The following is a 24551-nucleotide window of genomic DNA, read 5'->3' as shown; positions in this document are numbered from 1 at the left end:
ACCCTATTATAGAAAGGATATTATTAAACTAGAAAGAGTGCAGAAAAGATTTACTAGGATGCTACCGGGACTTGATGGTTTGACTTATAGGGAGAGGTTGAATAGACTGAGACTTTTTTCCCTGGAGAGTAGGAGGTTTAGGGGTGATCTTATAGAAGTCTATAAAATAATGAGGGGCATAGATAAGGTAGATAGTCAAAATCTTTTCCCAAAGGTAGGGGAGTCTATAATGAGGGGGCATAGATTTAAGGTGAGAGGGGAGAGATACAAAAGGGTCCAGAGGGGCAATTTTTTCACTCAAAGGGTGGTGAGTGTCTGGAACGAGCTGCCAGAGGCAGTAGTAGAGGCGGGTACAATTTTGTCTTTTAAAAAGCGTTTGGACAGTTACATGGGTAAGATGGGTATAGAGGGATATGGGCCAAGTGCAGGCAATTGGGACTAGCTTAGTGGTATAAACTGGGCGACATGGACATGTTGGGCCGAAGGGCCTGTTTCCATGTTGTAAACTTCTATGATTCTATGAGTATTTTTACTTTAGAGTGGTCCGTGTCCTTTTCCATAGCTGTTCTAAACCTTATGATACTATTATCGCTGCTCCCCCACTGACACTTGCTCCACTTGGCCCGCCTCATTCCCTAGAACCAAGTCCAGCAATACCTCCTTTCTTGTTGGGCCGGAAATGTATTGGTCAAGAAAGTTATCCTGAACACACTTCAAAAATTCCTCTCCCTCTTTGCCCCTTATATTATTATTATTCCAATCTATATTCGGATGGTTGACGTCCCCCGTTATCACTACTCTACAGCTTTTGTAATTTCCCTGCAAATTTGTTCCTCTATATCCTTCCCATTAGTTGATGGCCTATAGAATACACCCAGTAGTGTAATGATACGTCTATTGTTTCTTAACGCTAACCAAATAGATTCTGTCCTTGACCCCTCCAGGACCTCCTCCCTCTCCAGCACTGCAATATTCTCCTTAATCAATACTGCCACCACCCCCCCCTCCTTTCTTTCCTTCCCTATTTTTCCTGAACACCTTGTATCCAGGAATATTTAGTACCCAATCCTGCCCTCCACATTGTTTACTACATTTCCAAGTTTCGTGTCATCTGCAAACTTAGAAATGATACCCTCTATACCCAAGTCTTGTTCGTTAATATATATCAAAAAGAGCAGTGGTCCTAATACTGTCCTTTGGGGAACAACACTGTATACTTCCCTCCAGTCTGAAAAACAACCATTCACTACTACTCTTTGCTTTCTGTCCCTTAGCTAATTTCATATCCATGCTACCACTGTCCCTTTAATCCCACGGGCTTTAATTTTGCTAACCAGTCTATTATGTGGTACTTTATCAAATGCCTTTTGAAAGTCCACATACACAGCATCAACTGCACTACCCTCATCAACCCTCTCTGTTACTTCATCAAAGAACTCAATCAGGTTAGTCAAACATGATTTTCCTTTAACAAATCCATGGTGACTTTCATTTATTAGCCGACAGTTATTACATCACAGTTAAAGCTGTACTTTTGTCATTGATGCTGCGATGTGACTCTCTTCCCATAATTTTCATTCTCCTCTGTTTCTAATCTCAAATAGCCTTGGGACATTTTACTATGTTATAGACACCAAATAAATGCATGTTGCCGTTTTGTTGCATATGAGGAGCGCGCTAACTTTGACATGGATTTCGATTTAAAGGGAATTGCTTAGGGTGAATTTATAATTTGGATCCAGTTAGCATTTCTACAATTCAGTCCAGGTATACAGTATTCCTTAATATGACTTACAAAATACAGCTGAGGAATATTTTTGGAGTAGACTAGGCAGAGCAGAACTCTGCATCTAATCATATTATGGTTGGGAGTGCTTAATGCTGACACTTAAGTGCCCAAAATGGAAAGTGTTCCATTCTCCACCAACATCCCTCACTTTGATGAGGACAAAAATAACTTTAAAAAAAAAAATGGGGTGTAGAGATTCCATTGTACTGATGTTGTGTTTATTTTTATGGCTTTATCAGGTCAGTAAACTTCAGGAAGAGCTGGCAGCTGAATATGAACGCTATCGAGAACAACATGATGCACGTAAACTTCTGATTTCAGATATGAATAATCTGCGACATCAGCAAGAAGATTCAAAAGATTCTCATATCCAAGAAGGTGAAAGATGATAGTCGGGATTGTCTACTTCAGTTATCTAATGGCCAGTTAGTAACTATCCTCCTTGTGTGGGAGATGGGGTCTCTTTGGGATCAAGGTGGTTTCAAGATGACAGGCGATGGAAGTTTGGAACCAAGTCAACCTTTTGACAATTTTTGTAATCTGATACTGTAAGGCATTGTTGATTATTGACAGGCTCATAATTGGAACCCAGAGAGGTAGACCTGTTACTACTGCTCTGCTCCAGATTACCCTGCAAGCTAAAGCCTTAATGGGTAGTGTGCTTCTAGCTGGACAAGAGACAAAAAAGTTAACGATGATCTGGTCTGATAAACTACCGTTTTAGCTGGTTAAATGCACCAATACCCCATGGGGTCCCTAAATCTTGGATCTGCCAATTGGTACCTGGACTTAAGTAAATAGGATGTGTCCCAATGGAGATAGAAGTCGGGGTGGGGGGAGGTGAGTGTATACTCCATGGTGGGCAAAAAGAAACCTTACAGGTGAATGTAGATTTCTCAGTAGCTTGAATTAGATACTTGAGCAATATGATAGGTGTCTAATGTAACTCATGTGACATCTTTGATTGTGAAAAGGGTTGTTGAAATATCTTAATTTTACAGTTTATTGATTAACTCACTAATTTAACATGTTCCGGTTTTTTCTTGCTTTATGTCACATTCACTTTACTAACCTAGTGCAAAGTTTAAAAAATATAATTTCATGTAAATGCTCTATCTGCAGTATAATTTAGTAAGGATAAGCACATTGCAGTGTAGAATTTCAGTGTACATTTCAACTTACTAGTGTATAGCTGGTTTGACCCAACCAAAACCAATGTTGTTGTGTATGTATCACAATTGAATTATGTTACTGATAATAGCCTAGAAATTACTGTTGGCAATATTAACAAAGAAATGCTTACCAGCAGTATTAACCTGTTTAAAATAAGCTGGTTAACTACTTAGTTAAAATAGCAGGCAGAAGAAACGTCATACAAATGCATATTGCCTACAAATACTGACCAGTAGTTTCCAGGCATAAAAACACTGAAACATTAATTCTGCTTCTTTCCCCACAGATGCTGCCTGACTTGCTGAGCTTCTCCAGCATTTTCTGTTTTTATTTCGAATTTCCAGCAACTGCAGTATTTTGCTTTTGAAGTAGTTTGCAGGCTACTGTCTGACTAATTTTGTTTGATGAAGTATTTTTAAAATCTGAATATGTATGGTACTTGCATGATTTTGATAGGTATTGAATGTGGCAGCTATGTGCTTACACTAGTAAGATCATCTTTTTAAAGCAGGTTGTATTTGTTTTCTTTTTGAAAGTTGACGCAGTTGATGACACAGTAAAGCTGAAGCTGGCACTGAAGGTAACTCGTGCGGACCTCAAGGTGCTGCAGGTGCAGCTAAATGCGATGAAGGCGGAGTATGGGGACGTGGTTCCCAGAAGGGATTTTGAGGCTTTGGACAAAAACTATAATGAGCTAACTGAAAAGGTATGTGTGTACGCGTGACATGTTTAAAGTGTACTCTGCAAACATTCACAATGTTGCTATCTTATCCTGTATTCAAATATGTATCAAAAAGTCTTGGCACCATATGGACACTGTACTTCCATAACATCAGATCCTGATTTGATTGTTAATTTCCCAGTTGTTTTTTGTTGAGGGCTTACGTCCACTTGGAACTGGACCAAGTACATGGGGACCTGCAAAATGATTTTGGAAGCCAACTTAAGGTATTTTGGATTCAATGAGATTTTACTGCATTTTCTCAATTCAGTTTAATCCAAATTCTTGCAAGCGTGTGAAATTCATCTTCCAGGAAAGAACAGAAAAAACTGTTGTTTTCTCGGTAATTAACAACCCACTAACAAATTTACATTTTCAAAAAACAGGTTTCAAAGCTCTGCATTCCCAAAATTTTGTTAGTTGGTCATTAATTAGTGACTGTTTGGAAGAGATTAATTTATTATTAAAATTTTGGCTTGAAATAAAGATCCCTGGTGCTCCCTTCTGCATAGCTTGCTGATCAGCCCAAATTAGAATTTTTTAAATATAAAAACAGAAAATGCACATCAGGTCAGACAGCATCTGAAAGAGAAAGATATGGTAATATTTTAGGTTTGACCCTTCTGAACGGAATGGAATCAGGAAATGGGTCTGCGCTCGATTGGAACAAGAAATGTTCCATGTGTCATACAAATAAACAACCATAACTGGGACCCATGCGAGTTCCCATAACAATATCTTTGATCTGGAAGAATTATGTGGCATTTAAAAGAGAAATCCTTATGGAGAGCCAGAAAGGCAATGTCAGTTTATCTCTTCCCTGTGACATATTCCTTTCCTATCACAGGTTGGGCAGCCTGCCAGAAAGCTGACAAAACCCAGCATCACCCAGGCTGGCAAATCCAACTGAGATGGGTCTGTGATTGTTTACAATTAACCAGCCAAAAAAGAGATCGTAACTGTATTCAAGGATAAGTCAAAGCCTTCAATACAATACATGTAATAGTCCCTCAAATTAGAAAGACCTCATAACTTCTTAACAATGTGGGAATATTTCAAATATTCTACTGAAGAGTATTTTTTAACTTATGCTTCACCTATAGGTGTATAAACTATATACTGGGTGACTAGATTGTCACTGTTTTAAAAAGTACACAAAAAAAATTGTGATTTTATACAGACAATAACATTTTTAAGAGACTGCATTGTACAGTCGAAAAGAAATGAAAAATCTTACTGTGGAAGTATTTTTATGTATTCTATCATTATAGACACTTATTATAGACACTCTCTATGTATTACAAAAAGAAAACACGTTTCTTCATCTTTTTGGGTCTTTCTGGGTCACACATCAATGCCCAGCTTTATGCCAATACTGCTCTTTTATGAGTGAAGTGCATAAAATCAACCCACAGTGACTCTCTCCCAGCCTCTGCAGGTGGTACAGCAACAAATGCAAAAGTGAATGCGAGTTTGCATGTTCCCCACATACCAGCAACCTCGGATAACACAATACAGTAGATATACCAATCAGTAATGCCTGATTTTTGGGTCCAAAGTGTACTTTAATAATTGGAAAATTGGGAGAAGAGCAGCTGTGGTGGATTTTCATCTGTTTTGTGCATCACATGTATTTCTGGTGATGAATTTAAAGGGGATAAATAGCTCCCACCCAAAACAAGAGGAAGCTTCATATATTTAAATTAAGTTGCAATTATGTCACTTCGATGTAAAAACAATTTCCAATGTTCATGCCTGCATTACTCATTTATATAAAATGGGCGTCCAAGGTTGCTAGGGACTGAGCTGTATACACAAGTTCATTTAAAGATCCCAATAAGAAGATTCGGTGAACAATTGTCAGACGTTTCTGCATTTTTTTTTCATGTTTTCTGTCTATTGACACTTAAATTTTAAAAAGCCTATATGGCAATTGTTGTGCTGCTACCTTTTTTCCAATATGCTATAATGTGTTTCCCCATGGTAATCTCTCATCAGTTTTTTGGAGGCAGAAGGAGGACTGAAGAAAGGTTGCCAGATGCATTTTGAACCCATCTGCTGGTACCACTACAATAGAATCCACAGTTAGAAGTAGTGCCTGTGGAAGCTTCAACTTACAAGGGACCCTGTGACAGAGGTTTGCTGTATGCTCCAAACAGACCTGCCAACAAATTCCTTCACAGACGCGGTACTGTCAGTGGCTGTCAAAGTCAGAATTCCCCTTCATTTCTATGCTCCAGGATCATTTCAGATTTACACTGGGGACATCAGCCCATTTAAGGTTGTTGTATGCTATCTGCTGTACAACTTTGCTCCACAAAGAGGCATCATCATGGAGATCCTGAGGAAGAAAGCCCAGGCACAGCAAGAGGACCTCATAAATACTAGCAGGAGCAGGGACACATTAACGCATATGCCCAGGGGCTCTGGCCAAATATCTGGCCTCCGCCAGGAGTCTGGTCAAAACAGCTCACCATAAACCTAAACAGCGCTGTCTGTCGGTAGCGTTAATTGCAGTGGACGGCAGGCAGTGACTGGAATTTGAACGCTGGTTTGTGGGGTGGGGGGGGGGGGGGGGGGGGCGGGGTTTAGTTACCTGACCCTGGTCGCGCCTCTGACGAACCGGATTCTTTCCCCTCAGTCTGGTTCAGTAATAACTGAAGTCGAATACATTTTAAAGTCCAACACATCTTTAATAGCAGGGTTCTTAGTCTGCAGCATTGATTTGGACTCCTGATAGAGTCCCTCTATGCTGGCAGAGCAAGAACAACAACATACAGAAATCCACACGTTTTTATACAAATCAATAGGGTTGGAACATACTTAACGAGGGTCAACACCAATCATAAGCCGGGCATAGGTTGCCATGCGAGGTTACATTATTTCCGGCCAATCATAAATAATCATGTGCTGATCATGCTGCTGTTAGACATCAAAGGGGATAACTTCCTCACTTTCCAACTTGGAATGTTCTTCCCTGTCCCTTCTGTTCCTTATCTCCCAACCTGGAATGTCTTTCAACTTTGGCTAAGCTCGTTACCTATATTGATCTGCCATAAACATGGAGACATTCAGACCAGTCCTTGACTCACATCAAAGACCTATCATTGATAAGACAATGCAGGCCTGCTGACTAAGCAAACATATGGCCCAGCAGGAGGCCAGGCCACCTGTACCAATCTCAGTTACTAACTAATTAACCCTTTCTAACCATTTTGCATTCTGCTTCTTTGCCACGTAGACATTTTAATATTTTACCGAAAACTGACCACGTAGGGATTCTCACCTCCACCATGAGCCCCACACGTGAGCCCTGCGGTGAGAACACATGGTCAATAAAGCCCTTGAGTAGAGTGGGAAGGGCTTGAAGAGGCTGTGGAACAGAATGTGATGCTGGCTGCATGAGACATTTGACACAACTTCTCTTAACAGTCCTGTTTACACCTTCCCATGCCTCCACAAATATACTTTTGTCTACAGTGCTTTAAATCTGTCAAGTAACTCATAGCACCTGATGAACCATGCTCCCAAATCTTTGCAAGAACAGTTTTAATGTAAAGCCATATATGTGTGTGTAAATTTGTCTAGTGTGTGTTTCTGTGCTCTGCGAGTTAACTGAGGAAGCGTGTATTTTTAAATTAATTTTGTGCTGATCAAGACAGGGTATGATAGTACTGGTGAAAGGAAAACTTTCCATTTGGGCACCTAGGGGCCGATTTTCAGGTGACGGAGCGGGTGCGTTGGGGGCGGTGGTCTCTGAAAATCGCTAAAATGCCGAGCGGGTTCAGAGCCTGGCTTCGACCCGCTGACTTCCAGGTTCCCCAGTGACGCATCCGGGTACACGCGTGCCTCCTGATTGCGGGAGTCCCACCGGCAATTAAAGCCGGCGGGATGATAATTTGCATAGTTTCTCCAATAGTTGAGGTACTTGAACTACTTGATTGACTAGACATTTTGGCGGGGGTGCGATTTTGAAGCACCTTCAGCGTGTTTCCCGTGCTGTGGAAAACACTCCCTGTTGCAACAGATGTGTTCCAGCCAGCAGCCAGTGGGAGATGCAAATGCTTATTTGACAGGTGGGGAGAAAACATCATTTATTGCAGCAGGGCACTCTGTCACTTCAGACAAAGCTTTGGCTGCAAGACCTTTGTGTTTTCACTCAAAATTCTTATTTTCCACCAAAATCTCTGCTGTGCAAACATATTTAACTACTTTGTGGACCCCCTCAAACTCACACCGTCAGAATGGGGGGGCGCCATGGCTGCATTCACCACTTCATCCGAGGACGAGCAACGTCATGGGCCTTGCCAGGCACGGCATCCACCTCCGCCACGTGAAGCTCCACAACACAGTGCTGCGCCACAAGAGCACGGAGGGCAACAACAGAGAGAGCCATGTCGCAGGAGTCACTATCCTCACAACATCGAGGCTCAGCTTCCTGGACCTCTCTGAGGAGCAGTGCATACAGGGACTCAAGAGTTAGTCGCCAAGTAGTCGCAGCCTCCTTCACGCCGAGCTGCTGCCGGCTGGGCCGAGCAGCATCTCCTTGTCGCTGTCAAAGTCACCACTGCCCTCAACTTCTTTGCCTCCAGATATTCCAGGGTGCTACCGGGGACATCGCCGGGGTGTCTCAGTTGTCTGCACACAAGTGCATAAGGCAGGTCTCCGCCGACTTGTTTCGCAGGGCCTCGCATTACGTCAACTTCCCCATGGACGACCTCAGCCAACGGAGAGGGCAGTGGGATTCCACACTGTGGTTGGCTTCCCACGGGTGCAGGGTGTAATTGATTGCACCCATATAGCAATACGAGCACCTCCACACGAGCCAAGACTGTTCATCAACAGGAAGGGCTATCATTCCATCAGCACTCAGTTCGTTTGTGACTGCCGCAAGAGATTCCTTCACATGTGCGCTGAATACCTTGGCAGCTGCCACGATTCCTTCATCCTCCGGGAGTCCAACATCCCGTCCCTCTTCCACGCACTAAACACCCATATGGGCTGGCTGCTTGGGGACAAGGGATACCCCCTGCACACGTGGCTCATGACAACTCTGAGGAACACCACCACCGTGCAACAGCGTCGATATAACGGCAGCCACATCGCTACCAGGTCTACAATTGAGCATGCTATAGGGCTGCTCAAGATGCCTTGATGAGGCTTCAGGTGCCTTGATCGTTCTGGGGGAGCGCTTCAATACGCACCAGACAGAATGGGACGCATTATAGTCATGTGTTGTGCTCTGCACAACATGGCACAACAGAGAGGGGTGCCGCTTGAGGAGGCCCCATCCATATCTGCCACCCACATTGAGGAGGTGGGGGAAGAAGAGGAGGAGCAGGAGCAGGAGCAACCCATGGGCAGAATAGGGGCTCACCTGGCTGCTCGTGAGGCCAGAGAGTCACTGGTATGTGAACGATTCTCCTAACATCAGACAGTGCGAAGAATCCAGTCCTCACCACCTGGACAGATTAGCGGCCACACCAGCGCCCCCCCCCACCCCCCAATCCCTGCAGAAAACAGTCCTGCAACTACACATACGCCCACTATATAGTGATCCAATGGGTGGCATCAAGTGTGGGTGTTCATGGTGAACCTCATGAAAGGGCCTTATTACAGAAGCCAGTCAAGAATGGCCAAGATGTGGCAGTAGTGGTGACAATAATAATATTTAATGTGAGTTTAACAAAAAGCAAACGTAAATAAAAAAACACGACCAACCGTCAAACACCCTTGTGCATCCCCTTCGTGCTTACAAAACCTTCGCCTTTCGCTTCCCATACTTCTACTTGGTGCATCCCCTGTGGCTGCAGCAGGGTTGCTCTTGTTCATGCCCTGACCGATTAGATGCTTTGGACCTATGCCCTCTGGCTTTTGGTGCCTGTGAGGGCCCCTCCAAAGACTGCTCCACCTGCACCTGTGCAGGGGCAGACTCAGCCACCTGGAGAGGAGGCAGCATTGCGGGTGCTGGTTGAGAGGGGGGCAACGGGTGAGACGTGGGGACGCTTCGAGAGGCGTCCCCACTTCCATGGCCCCTTTCGCCATCATACCTCCCCTGGGCCAGGCCCATACCACTCTGCTGGGCGACAGTTTGGAGGACATGTATGAAGCCTTGTAAGGCCAGTGCTAGTGTATCTGCCTGCCTGTTTAAGACGGCAGAATGTTGTTCACCTTGAGTCCGAACGGCCGTTGTCATGGCCTGAATGGACTCATTTGTGAGCCGAGCTTGAAGCTGCATGGAGACTAGCCTTCCCTCCATCACAGACATTCCCGCACTTGCCCGCGACACTATCTCAGGGCTGCCCTCATGTCCCTGTGACGGTATCTCGGAGATTCCCTCCTGTACCTGTGCCACCATTCCACTCATGCAGGAGTTGGACTCCTTCATCCTCTACGCGATTGTGGAGAGTGCGCGTGGCACCAGTTCCAGCACCTCGCAAATGTGCTGCTGCCCCTCGATAATTCTCCTTTTAAAGGATGGCCCCAGAGTTCAGCATCTGTGTCCAGCTGAGCAGAGCCTGGAGAGGAGTGCTTCCACTGACGTGGACTCTCCACAGCTGCCCCTGCCACTAGTGTCTGCTCGTACTCACGTGCATGGTAACACACCATGTGCGTCCCCAACTGAATGCGGACTGGGACCCACCAAGGTGTGTGTATCTGTGCTGGTAGATGGCTTGCTCAGATGTGACAGTGCATCCTCAGAGGCTGGCAGGTCCTCTGAGGAATCGCCCTCCGCTGTCACAGCAGTCGCTGAAAGCCTTGTAAGAGAACAGAAGGCAATATTAAGCATGATCACGGATCTGTCTTGTTGCGATGAGCATACTGGGGTGCTGAAGATGGCAAGGCATGTTAACACCAGTTCATATTGTGTGTGCTAAATGTTAAAGTTCTGTCACAAGACATTTGTCGGGTGCCAGTCTCGGCTTCCCTGATGGACAGGCACTTGAGGCTCCAGCGCCTCCTGCTCCACATCTGTGAGGACGACTATCTGTTGTGGCCTCCCTCCAGTCCTCGCCCTTTCCCATGTATTCTGGGCTCTCTTCTCCTATAAGGGGAGAAAGTACAGACACGTGAGTGAGTGATGGCGACGTGGCCAACCGATGATTGCATTGGTTTGGGTGCGGCTGACAGTGAAAGAGATGCATCAGAGGGTGAGTATGAGACAGAGCCGTGACATTGTATGAGGATTGGGTTGAGTGGTAGTGGTGGGGTGAGTAATGGGGAGGTGAAGAAGTGCTGAGGAAGTGCAGGTAAGTTGAGGATGAGCCTTAAGTGGATGTGAGGAGTGATGTGATAGAGTAGTGTTGGCAGTGCAGAATGAGTTGGGGGATGGGGGCGGTGATGTGGAAGACGGAATGTAGGAGAATGAGTAAGTGTACTCACTTAGGCTGACCTAGTTAGATCATTGAAGTGCTTCCTGCACTGGATCCAGGTGTGGGAAATGTTGCTGCTGCTGGTGACCTCCTCTGCCACCTCGACCCAGGCCTTCTTGGTGGCAGTGGCAGGCCACTTCCTCCCATCCGCCGAGTAGAAGACATCCCTCCTCCTCCTCACCCCATCCAGTAGCACCTGAAGTGCGGCATCGCTAAATCTAGGAGCAGCCTTTCTCCTGGGCTGCTCCGTTGTGCTGTGTGGGTGTTTGCTCCAGGAGCAGCCATTGGAGAATTGCCTCTTTAAGTAGAGCTCCTTCAGCTGACAGCCTGTGATGCGGGTGCGCAGTCTGCCCGCTGCACAGCTTTCGGACAGCAAACCCGGAAGCCACGTTAAGTGGCCCCAATTGACCCCTGATCGCATTGGGAACGAACAGATTTTATTGAGCAGGTTTCCCACGCGCCCAATCACCCCCCCCCCCCCACCCCCGCCGCGACAAAGCAGCCTGCTTGATTGGCACTCCATCCACCACCCTAAACATTCACTCCCTTCACCACCGGCGCACCGTGGCTGCAGTGTGTATCACCCACAGGATGCACTGCAGCAACTCGCCAAGGCTTCTTCGACAGCACCTCCCAAACCCACGACCTCTACCACCTAGAAGGACAAGGGCAGCAGGCACATGGGAACAACACCATCTGCACGTTCCCCTCCAAGTCACACAGCATCCCGACTTGGAAATATATCGCTGTTCCTTCATCGTCGGTGGATCAAAATCCTGGGACTCCCTACCTATCAGCACTGTGGGAGAACCTTCAACGCACGGACTGCAGTGGTTCAAGAAGGCTGCTCACCACCACCTTCTCAAGGGCAATTAGGGATGGGCAATAAACGCTGGCCTTGCCAGCGACACCCACATCCCCATGAACGAATTTTTTTTTAAATCCCGCCTCCCCGCATAAACGTGTTAAATGTGGCCTTGGAGTGCTTGAAACTGACTAATGTCAGTTTCAAGCACTCCAAGGCCACATTTAACATGTTTACTGTGACAGTTTTTTATTTCTTGTACCAGCTATCAGCCTCTCTTATTGAGATTGCCAAATTGTAGGCAATAATCCTTGCCCACTGGGAGCTTGGTTTAATGTGCTCAAAGTAATTTCACATAGAACGCTTAAAGACAATCAACAGGAGATATTCACCTCATCAATCTGGGCTGAATTTGAACCCAGGTATCAGACATGAAAGGCCAGTATCTGTCCCACAGCACCAAAACATTTTCTTTACAGGTGAATATTTGTTTTACTGGTTGGAATTAAGAACTAAACAGCGAGGCAGTCTCACAAAAGCAGACATAAAGAAAGAGCTGTTCCAGAAAATCTGCTGCTCTCAAGTTTCTGTGTACTCATTTTTGCCTATGGCTAAATCCTCTACAAAGTCATACTTTCAACTAAATTATGCAAACAATGTTTGTGTTCACTGAATATAATTAATGCCATTGAATTTTAAATGTCAGAAACGTACATTTGCAGGTGCTCTGAAATTTCTTTTAAACATCTGATTAATCTGACAAAATGTTCATAACAATATTTGGTTGCTGCTTTGTTTATATGAGATGTTTTATGAGATCAGTTATGCACCAGTTGCTCCTGCCAATTTTCTATATGTTTGTGCTATGCACATGTAAAATGTAGATATTTAAATTATTATATGATGTTTAGCCAATATACAACATCAGTTAGTTTCAATTAAAGTTAAATAATCAGAAATAATTTCCTGGAAATATTTTACAAATGCATGTTTTTAAAAAAAAAATAAATAAGTGTTCGTATGTTGGTGCTGTAATGTATTTGTGGCTTGTTCTGCAAGAGATGTGCAACCATAGGGCAAGATAGACAGCGAGTCTGTTCTCTCTTGTGGGCTGCTGCACCCAGTGGCCTTGCATCATAAAGATAGCTGTATGTGCATCATACTGTGGTTGAGGTGTGTCTGAGACCCAGAAGTAACTGACATGAAGCCAGCAGTTGGATGTGTACTATGCTTGGGCCAGTAAGTGGAATGATGAGTGAACAGTTGCTTTTATGTTGGCCTTGTTTTAATTTGGATTACAGGAGATTGACATCCATGAAATGTCTCCTGGCATTTGCGGTACTAAATGCAGCTCTCTTATGCTGGTGGCAGACTTTTGGACTCGCACAAACCTGGATTTAGCCCAGAGCTAGTTCATGGATGCCAGTTTCCTGAAATCAAAAATAAAGCAAGGCCAATATAAAAGCAGCCAATGAATAATGGTTTTCAAATTGACAACGACATAGTGGCTTCATGTCTGAAGCAGAACTGTGGAGGTAAGCAAGTGTGATTTGCAAATTAGCCTAGTGGCGGGGATGGGGAGGTCAGGAAATAAAGTACATAAAACAGGAATGATAGGAAGAAAGACTGTTGCATAAGTAAAAGCTTGTTATACATGATGGCACTGTTTTAACTGTTGTGTTGCAAAGACTGATTAAAGGTGAACAGATTTCAGAACTGTTTGATCCACCAACCTTCAACAAATCAAAGCCCAGCTCTGCTCCCTGAAATCCATGTCCAAATCTGAACCAAAGTAGCCAAGCTTGGTTTTGATTCCATTCTCCCAAAATGCCCAAGATCTGGATCAACCTGCATTTCTAGCCTCATCCTAAAGAAGTCCATACTGAATATTTTCTATGTTAATCTGCTGGGTTATGGCATTCAAATGTGAATCACAAAATCAGATCACTCCCCCCACCCATTGAAGTGCAATGAAAATAGAGGTTTGGAAAGTAACCCACTCCGCCAGCTATTTAGGGATTTAGCCCATGGACCTTTACCTAGGTTACCAAAAGTAAAACTATTAGACTGCGCTCCAACTGTTCTACTCCTGAGGTAGATTTGGACGGTTATAATAATGTATTATGAAATAGGAGCAGGAGTAGGCCATTCGAGCCTGCTCCGCCATTCAATATGATCATGGCTGCTCCTCTATCTCAATACCATATTCCCGCTCTCTCCCTATACCCCTTGATGCCTTTTGTGTCTAGAAATCTATCTAGCTCCTTCATAAATAATCAGTGACTTGGCCTCCACAGCCTTCTGTGGTAGAGAATTCCACAGGTTCACCACCCTCTGAATGAAGAAATTTCTCCTCATCTCAGTCCTAAATGTCCTAAATGTTCTGAGACTGTGACCCCTCGTTCTGGACTCCCCCAGCCAGGAGAAACATCCTCCCCGCATCCAGTCTGTCTAGCCCTGTCAGAATTTTATATGTTTCAATGAAATCCCCTCTCATTCTTCTAAACTGGAGTGAATACAGGCCGAGTCGACCCAATCTCTCCTCATATGACACGACTGCCATCCCAGGGATCAGTCTGGTGAACCTTCGCTGACCTTCCCTCTATGGCAAGTATATCCTTTCTTAGGTAAGGAGACCAAAACTGCACACAATACTCCAGGTGTGATCTCACCAAGGCCCTATATAACTGCAGTAAGACATCCTTGCTCCTATACTCAAATCCTCTTGCAATGAAGGCCAACATACATACCATTTGCCTTCCGAACTGCTAGCTGCACCTGCATGTTTGCTTTCAGTGACTGATGTACAAGGACACCCAGGTCCCTTTGTACATCAACATTCCCCAATCTATCACCATTTAAATAATATTCTGCCTTTCTGTTTTTCCTTCCGAAATGGATAACTTCACATTTATCCACATTATACTGCATCTGCCATGTATTTGCCCACTCACTCAACTTGTCTAAATCGCCTTGAAGCCTCTTTGCATCCTCCTCACAACTCACGATCCCACCTAGTTTTGTGTCGTCAGCAAACTTGGAAATATTAAGTTTGGTTCCCTCATCCAAATCATTGATATATATTGTGAATAGTTGGGGCCCAAGCACTGATCCCTGCGGAACCCCATTAGTCACTGCCTGCCACCCCAAAAAAGACCCATTTATTCCTACTCTCTGTTTCCTGTCTGTTAACCAATTTTCAATTCATACCTGTATATTACCCCCAATCCCATGTGCTTTCATTTTGCACACTAACCTCTTATGTGGGACTTTATCAAAGGCCTTCTGAAAATCCAAATAAACCACATCCACTGGTTCTACCTTATCTATTCTACCAGTTAGATCCTCAAAAAACTCCAGTAGGTTTGTCAAACATGATTTCCCTTTCATAAATCCATATTGACTTTGTCTAATCCCATTGATATTTTCAAAATGTCTTATCACACCCTTTATAATAGGCTCTAGCATTTTCCCTACTACTGATGTTAGGCTAACTGGCCTGTAGTTCCCTGTTTTCTCTCTTCCTCCTTTTTTAAATAGTGGGGTTACATTTGCCACCCTCCAATCTGTAGGAACTGTTCCATAATCTATAAAATTTTGGAAGATGACAACTAATGCATCCACTATTTCCATGGCTACCTCTTTTAGTACTCTGAGATGCAGATTATCAGGTCCTGGGGATTTATCGGCTTTCAGTCCCATTAATTTCTCCAGCACTATTTTTTTTACTAATACTAATTTCCTTTAATTCCTCCTTCTCACTAGTCCCTTGGTTCCCTAGCATTTCTGGGAAGTTACTTGTGTCCTCTTCCGTGAAGACAGAACCAAAGTATTTGTTTAATTGCTCTATCATTTCCCTGTTCCCTATTATAAATTCTCCCGTTTCTGACTGTAAGGGACCTACATTTGTCTTCACTAATCTTTTTCTTTTTGCATACTTGTAGAAGCTTTTACAGTCCACTTTTATGTTCCTTGCAAGTTTACTCTCGTACTCTATTTTTCCCCTCTTAATCAATCTCTTGGTCCTTTTTTGCTGAATTCTAAACTGCTCCCAATCCTCAGGCTTGCTACTTTTTCTGGCAACTTTATATGACTCCTCTTTGGATCTAATACTACCCTTAATTTCTTTTGTTAGCTATGGTTGGGCCGCATTTCCTTTTGTGTTTTTGCAGCAGAAAGGAATGTATAATTGTTGCTATTCACACATTTGTTCCTTAGAAGTTAGCCATTGCCTATCCACCGTCATGGCTTTTAATAAAGCTTCCCAATCTATCATAGCCAACTCAGTCCTCATATCTTCGTAGTTTCCTTTGTTTATATTTAGAACCCTAGTTTCAGATTGGACTACTTCACTTTCCATCTTAGTGAAGAATTCTATCCTGTTATGGTCACACTTCCCTAAAGGACCCCGCACAACAAGATTATTAATTAATCCCTTCTCATTGCACAATACCCAATCTAGGATAGCCTGTTCCCTGGTTGGCTCCTCAACGTACTGGTCTAAAAAACCATATCGTACACACTCCAGGAATTCATCCTCCACAGTATGGGCCGAAGGGCCTCTATCCGTGCTGTATAACTCTAAGTATTATTGCTAATTTGGTTTGGCCAGTCTATATGCAGATTAAAGTCACCCATGATTACTGTAGTACCCTTGTTACATGCATCTCTAATTTCCTGTTTGATCCCATCCCTGACATTACCACTACTGTTTGGAGGCCTATAGACAACTCCCACCAGTGTTTTCTGCCCCTTGGTGCTTCTTAACCCCACCCAGACTGATTCTACATCTTGATTTTCTGAGCCAATATCCTTTCTCACTATTGCTCTGATTTCCTCCTTTACTAACAACGCCACCCCACCTCCTTTTCCTTTTTGCTTGTCCTTCCTAAATATCGAATACCCTTGGATATTCAGCTCCCAGCCTTGGTCACCCTGCAGCCATGTCTCCGTAATTGCTATTATATCATATCCGTTTACATCTATTTGCACTGTTAATTCATCTACCTTATTACGAATGCTTCGTGCATTCAGATACAGTGCCTTTAGATTTGTCTTTTTAACATTTTTAGACATCTTTACATTTTTTCGTACCAAGGCCCTATTTGTCTTACTACCATTTTTTCTTACCTGGACCCTATTTGTTGTCTTTTGTTTGTACGCTCTGTCCCTTCCTAACACAATCTGGTTATCCTTACCCCAATCACTTTCCTGCACTGCTTCTTTGTCTTTTCTCTTTAGCATTCTAGATTTCTGTCCACCCTCCCACCCCCCCCCCCCCTTATTTAGTTTAAAGCCCTACCTACCTCCCTAGTTATTTGATTCGCTAGAACTCTAGTCCCAGGTGTAGTCCGTCCCAACGGAACAGCTCTCTCTTTCCCCAGTACTGGTGCCATGTACTAGGTCTATAATTCTTCAAGTGCTGCAATGGCATTTCTGTACAAAATTACAAATATTAATAGATTCTGAAAGTACTGTGATTGAACAAATTATGGTTTCAGGCTCAGCACATTTCATTAATTCTGCTTTACAATCAGGAAAACAAATAATGTAACTGAATCATGTAACCATCACCCAGTGGGATCATTTCACTGTAGCTTACGAGGCACCTTCTGGTCTGTTGAGTAGTCTGCCTGACTACCCTCAGTGGAGCTCTTTAGTGATGCCACAGAGGGAGTAACCATTTCAATTGCGGGTAGCATTCATCAATAACTGTACTAATTATTGCTGTTTTTTATTATTAATAATAAATCTTTACTTTATTTTTCAAACATTTTGTCTCTGTTTATTCACCCTTTCTATCTCCAACAGGGTAAGAGTGATGATTGAGATATAGTTTTGAAACCCAAAGGTGGATGCCAGACCTTTGAGTCCTATTCTTCTGCAATTTATCTAAGGCCTCAAAAATGACATCTTGCTTTATGTTTTATGGTGCACCTTGCTTAATTTACCAAGTTAGGAAATTATTTTTTGTTATTTTTCAAACCGTTTTTTCTTTTAAAGGTGAAATGATTTCATTAGTTTAGATGTCATGGTCATGGAAGGGACAATGTTAGTGGTGCTTTTTTCAAAATAAGGCAAGATGTATTTTCTAGTTTTTGTACCTTTTGATAATGGGGTAAGTGTCGAAATACATTATTATGTGATTTCTGATATGTTTCAGACTTTTATAGCACTTATGATTTTCTAAGATGGAAAAGGGGAAGATAATTGATAAACGAACCCCAAACTTAGTGAGGATAAAACTCCTAGTCTGGATGGATTGCATCTGTGCAAATCAAAAGAAGCGAGGGAAGAGATAGCTGAGGCACATTATATATAAATTCATTAGAAAAGGGAATAGTACCAGAGGACTGGTGGACAGCTAATATTATTCCTATATTTAAAGAGGGAGATAGAACAAGTCCAAGGAACAATAGACCAGTTATCTTAACGTCAGTGGTGGGAAATATAATGGAATCTTTACTCAAAGACATAATAGAAAAACATCTAGAAACTGAAAATATAGTAAAGAATAGTCAGCACGGATTTCAAAAGGGATGGTCATCATTGACCAATCTTATGAATTCTTTGAGGAAGTAACAGAAAGAGTAGACAAGGGTAATGTAGTAGATGTAATATATTGGAATTTTCAAGAGGCCTTCGATAAGGTACTGCATTGTAGACTCATGACTAAGGTCAGAGCATGCAGAGTCAGGAAACAAGTAGCAGAATGGATAGCAAACTGGCTACAAAACAGAAAACAGTGAGTAGAGGTTAAGGGTAGTTACTCAGACTGGCAAAAGATGGGAAGTGGTGTTCCACAAGGATCAGTGCTGGGACCACTGTTGTTCACCATTTACAAAAACTGTTTGGACTCGAGAATCAGAAGTACAATTTCAAAATTTGTGTGCGACACCAAATTGGGAGGTATATCAATACTGAGGAAGACTGCGACAAATTACAAGAAGACATTAATAAACTTGCAGAATAGGCATGTAATTGGCAAATGAATTTCAATATAGATAAGTGTGAGGTGGTGAATTTTGGTAGGAAGAATACTGCTTGGAAAATAAGAGTCTAAATGGGATAGAAGAGCAAAGGCATACAGATACACAAATCACTAAAACTAGCGACACAGGTTAATAAGGCCTTTAAAAAAAGCAAACAAATCACTGGGGTTCATTTCTAGAGGGATAGAATTGAAAACCAGAGAAGTTATGTTAAACTTATATAGAACCTTGGTTAGACCACACTTAGAATACCGTGCACAGTTTTGGTCTCCATATTATGAAAAGGATATAGAGGCACTGGAAAAGGTGCAAAAAAGATTTACAAGGATGATATCAGAATTGAGAGGATATACCAATCAGGAAAGAATGAACAGGCTGGGGCTCTTTTCTCTAGAAAAGAGAAGACTGAGAGATGGCCTTTAAGATTATGAAAGGGTTTGATAGGGTAGACATAGAGAAAATGTTTCCACTTGTGAGGGAGTCCAAAACTAGGGTCCATAAATATAAGGTAGTCACCAATAAATCCAATAGAGAATTCAGGAGGAACTTCTTTACCCAGAGAGTGGTTAGAATGTGGAGCTCGCTACCACAAGGAGTATTCGAGTCGAATTGCATAGATGCATTTAAGGGAAAGCTAGATAAACACATGAAGGAGAAAGGAATATAGGATATGTTGAAAGGGTTAGATGAAGAGGGGTCAGGACGAGGCTCCTATGGAGCATTAATATCAGCCTGGACTAGTTGGGACAATGGCCTGTTTCTGTGCTGTGAATACTATGTAATTCTACCTCTTCCTCTCCCATTTCTGGAGGTCTGAGGTCTAATGATGATAATATTTCACACATCCCGCTCCTCGTACCCTGTGGAGAAAATGGTAAATAACAACCATAAAGTACAACTGTGGGAGAACATTTTGACAGATGCTATGTGGATAAAGAACACAAACCTTTGATTAAAAAAAGCCTTCTAATGCAGAACCTTATGTGGGAAAACCAAAACCTTTTGAAAAACGCAACAGAGCATTCAATGGATGAAGAGTGAGTGTATGGTTGCCTGAAATCTATTTGAGTGTTAGAGAGAATGAATAAAGCTCTATGGACTAGCTAGCTCAAGGTGAAGTTCTTATTTTCAGTGCTAACAAAAAAATTGCATGGTGTCAAGTGATACTGTTGGAGATGAAAAAGCTGGGAAGTACAATGAACTGTCTAGTCGTATTCTTCAATGCATGGAACGGTTATTAGTAATTACATTTCTAAATCCTTAATCTTTGAAAAGATCCTTTTTGGCAGCAAGCGTTAAGAAGTCTAAGGTATATTAGAATAGTTCACTATGCACTGTGGATTCTGTCATTCCTCAAAAAGACAGTTTTTCTACTTTGAGTGTATAAAAGCATGAAGAATTATGGGATGTTGGCCTGGTCAGCTCTTTATTTACAAATGTATTTATTCTTTTAGAATGAAATTCTCCAGAAGCATTTTTCTCAGCTGAAACAGGAGTACAGCACTCTGTTCGAAGTTAACAAGCAGGTTACTCATCAGCGAGACAAACTAAGTGCAGAAGTTGAACTGTTTAAAACTACAATGGCAGGTAAATAGTACACAATACCAACTCATCCCATCAATCTGGGCTGGATTCAAACCCAGGTAAAAGAACATTGGGGGTTAAATCAGTGGGATTGGGGTGTGCGATTAACTTGCGCCCATTGGTTGTGATGCAGGCAGTAGGTAAAATTCGTGCTGCCTGGTGATTTCAATGATTGCTGCGTGCAGCTAGCGCTACCTGCGCTGTTGATTGGCTGCACGCACCAGCAAGGGGCCCCGATATCAAGAGTGGCTAACACAACTTAAAGGCAGCCTGCACCTTGCAAGAAGTGATGGAAAGCAATTGTGAAGTGAATCAGTGTTGCAATATAATGAAGAATGGTGATGATTGGAACTCTGGAATTTTTAATGAGCAACAACTTAGCAGCTCAAAGTTTGCGGGACTCTCATATTTTCAAAATATAAGATACGGGTCTGAAAGAGTCTGAACAGAGATCAGAAATTGCACAAGTAAAACACAGATGCAGGTCTTGTTCTTATGTTTAAAAACTGTTGTTGAATTTTAAAATAAAAAACAAAGATTTCTCAAAACTACATCCCACATCCTCCAATCTGCACGTCAGACTGGCCAGTCTGCCGATGTGAGTTTGTACTGGGCTTGCGATAGAGCGTGCGCCAGGGTTCTCAAATGATGCACTAGAGGCCTTGGTGGAAGAAGGGGACAGAATGAGGGGCATCCTATATCTGCAGGGGGGCAAGACATATGCTTACAAGGCAGTGGGAGGCAGTAGCGGACGAAGTCAATGTCAGGAGCATAGCACCACAAACATGGATGCAGTGCAGGAAGAAATTCAGTGATTTGACACAAGTGGTCAAAGTGAGCGAGGTCAACTGTCAAGTGGCATATCCTACCAACTGCACCACTAGCCGTATCCACTGCTCCAGACACTACACTCCCCATCACCCACATACCAACAAACTCTTTCGATCAGTACGCACTTCTTCTGATCAGATGCTTCACCTCACCCTCACACATTACCACTGTTACAAGCCACGCACCCACAACTCACAGGTCACACACACTGGCAGCTATTCAACCATGATAGCCACATCACCCAAACATCTTGCAGGACACTTGCCGATTTCTTGCAGGAGAAGGAGGCAGCAAGTGGCAGTGGCTCCATGGAACATGAACCTGCTGTCTGCTTTCAGGATGACAGCATTCCTGTCCCACCCATGCCACTCCGTCAGTGCCCTTACTGTTGCCTGTCTGCCAGCCAGTCCACTCTCTGTAGAGTATTGCAAATTTATTCAAGTGTAGGAAACCTCCAAAAACAGGTACAAATGCATCAGCAGCCAGAACAAATAATCCAGCAACTAACCAGGAACTCCTGCATGAACCCTTTAAATAGTGCTGGGGCGGTGGGGGGGGGGGAGGGGTCCTCCATGCCTTATAAGACCTGTTCAGTTGTATGAGGTTAAGACAGTGCCTTGGCTGGAGCGTGGAGTTCTAAAATAGCAGTGGCCCCTTTAAATCGTTGTACACTGATTAACGTCATAATCTCCCTACTCCACATGTTGCCAACGTTTGTTAGGTGCGCTTGCGCAAACGCCTTTACCAAGATGGCGTTCTGCACATGTCACGCTGAAATGATGTGCACATATCTCGGACACCATTTTCGGGGAATGGGTATCCAAATAGTACCTACAAAACGGGCGCTACATGGCCAATTTCACCCCCATTGTTTTAACATACTATGTCACTAGTTCCATCACTTTAGTTTTTTAAAAATAATCCATCAAGAAATTTTAGCTTACGTAAGGGACAAAATCCCAACCAGAAGTGGGGTGAAATGCAATTCATGCCTGCTCAATGTGAAGTAGGCTGACCCCACTCTAATTTCCAGGGTCAGCTTAATTAAAATATTTGGGGAAACTTCAGCCATCTAGAACTCTTTTGATTCAGAGCTCATCTGTTGGGGGCGGGAAATAATATACTTCTGCAGGGTTTAAAGGCCAGCCACAGCTTAAAGGACAGGCATTCACAAAAAGGGATTTGTTGTAAAGCTAAGTTTTGTTTGAAAAGATGCCACTGCATACATTCCTTTCATTCAGGTAGCATCTAGAAGTTAAGGCCTAGGCTTAAAAGTTCACACACCAATGTGGAATCATGGTGGTAAGACTCACTAGGCTCACACACAGTATGAGTTTACATTTAAATTGTTACACTAAAGTTGTTGTGCATGCAAATATTTTCATGACACGGTTTTGAAATTGTTTTCATCAGGTGGTGTGAATAGGAGCTATGCTGATGTGATGTGCAGAGAAAGTCTGTAAATTATGGGAGGAGAAGATGTAGACAGAACTGTTAATGCAATGGCCATATGTGGCAGTCAAAAGAAGATATTCCATTTCAGACTGACACAAATGTCTTGCAGTCGGCAATGGATTGTGCTCTGCATATTCTTTGGGCTGTTGCTACTGCTCCTCTTGCTGATCCCCTAGTCTCCAAGGAGGCCTTCATACTCTGGAGCCTTTGCAAGAAGGTAGAAATAGACAGAATTGCTGGGGTTCAACTCATAACCTGGAAACCGCACAGGTATCATCAGCAGAACTACAGAGGATAGCTCTGATCTCCCAGAAACAATCCAAAGACCTGTCTTTCTGGGTCAGAGTGCTGGCATGGTGGACATTTTTTTAAAAAATTATTCATTCATGGGATGTGGGTGTCACTGGCAAGGCCAGCATTTATTGCCCATCCCTAATTGCACTTGAGAAGGTGGTGGTGACCTGCCTTCTTGAACCGCTGAAGGTTCTCCCACAGTGCTATTAGGTAGGATGTTCCAGGATTTTGACCCAGCAACGATGAAGGAACAGCGATATATTTCCAAGTCAGGATGGCGTGTAACTTGGAGGGGAACGTGCAGGTGGTGTTGTTCCCATGCGTCTGCTGCCCTTGTCCTTCTAGTTGGTAGAGGTTGCGGGTTTGGGAGGTGCTGTTGAAGAAGCCTTGACGAGTTGCTGCAGTTTATCTTGCAGATGGTTTACGCTGCAGCCTTGGTGCGCTGGTGGTGGAGGGAGTGAATGTTTAAGATGGTGGATGGGGTGCCAATCAAGTGGGCTGCTTTGTCCTGGATGGTGTCAAGCTTCTTGAGTGTTGTTGGAGCTGCACTGATCAAGGCAAGTGGAGAGTATTCCATCATGCTCCTGACTTGTGCCTTGTAAATGGTGGCAAGGTTTTGGGGAGTCAGGAGGTGAGTCACTCACCGTAGAATACCCAGCCTCTGACCTGCTCTTGTAGCCACATTATTTATGTGGCTGGTCCAGTTTAGTTTCTGGTCAATGGTGACCCCAGGATGTTGATAGTGGGGGATTTGGCGATGATAATGCCTTTGAATGTCAAGGGGAGGTGGTTAGACTCTCTCTTGTTGGAGATGGTCATTGCCTGGCACTTGTCTGGCATGAATGTTACTTGCCACGTACCAGCCCAAGCCTGGATGTTGTCTAGGTCTTGCTGCATGCAGGCACAGGCTGCTTCATTATCTGAGGGGTTGCGAATGGAACTAAACACAATGCAATCATCAGCGAACATCCCCACTTCTGACCTTATGATGGAGGGTAGGTCATTGATGAAGCAGCTGAAGATGGTTGGGCACAGGACACTGCCCTGAGGAAATCCTGCAGTGATGTACAGGGACTGAGATTAGCCTCCAACAACCACTACCACCTTCCTTTGTGCTAGGTATGACTCCAGCCACTGGAGAGTTTTCTCCCTGATTCCCACTGACTTCAATTTTACTAGGGCTCCTTGATGCCATACTCGGTCAAATGCTGCCTTGATGTTCAGGGTAGTTACTCACACCTCACCTCTCGAGGTTCTTTTGTCCATGTTTGAACCAAGACTGTAATGAGGTTTGGAGCCGAGTGGTCCTGGCGGAACCCAAACTGAGCATTGGTGAGGAGGTTATTGCTGAGTAAGTGCCGCTTGATAGCACTGTCAATGACACCTTCCATCACTTTGCTGATGATTGAGAGTAGACTGATGGGGCGGTAATTTGCCGGATTGGATTTGTCCTGCTTTTTGTGGACAGGACATACCTGGGCAATTTTCCATTTTGTCGGGTAGATGGCAGTGTTATAGCTGTACTGGAACAGCT

General features: G+C 43.5%; 1 protein-coding gene across 3 annotated transcripts in view; it reads left to right on the top strand.

Moving 5' to 3' along the window:
- tsnaxip1 (translin-associated factor X interacting protein 1) overlaps window positions 1–24551 on the top strand; it is a 91181-nt gene that overhangs the window by 32553 nt on the left and 34077 nt on the right. For all 3 annotated transcript variants that reach the window (XM_067997835.1, XM_067997834.1, XM_067997836.1), the window contains exons 7-9: window positions 2029–2167; window positions 3499–3668; window positions 20308–20440. In XM_067997835.1, the coding sequence (XP_067853936.1) occupies window positions 2029–2167; window positions 3499–3668; window positions 20308–20440 (442 nt within the window). The remainder of the gene's footprint in view (window positions 1–2028; window positions 2168–3498; window positions 3669–20307; window positions 20441–24551) is intronic.

The sequence above is a fragment of the Heptranchias perlo genome, chromosome 16 (assembly GCF_035084215.1).
Source record: "Heptranchias perlo isolate sHepPer1 chromosome 16, sHepPer1.hap1, whole genome shotgun sequence".
Taxonomy (NCBI): Eukaryota; Metazoa; Chordata; class Chondrichthyes; order Hexanchiformes; family Hexanchidae; genus Heptranchias; species Heptranchias perlo.
The sequence above is the reverse complement of the archived record's forward strand: the minus strand, read 5'-3'. Positions and strand labels throughout refer to the sequence as shown.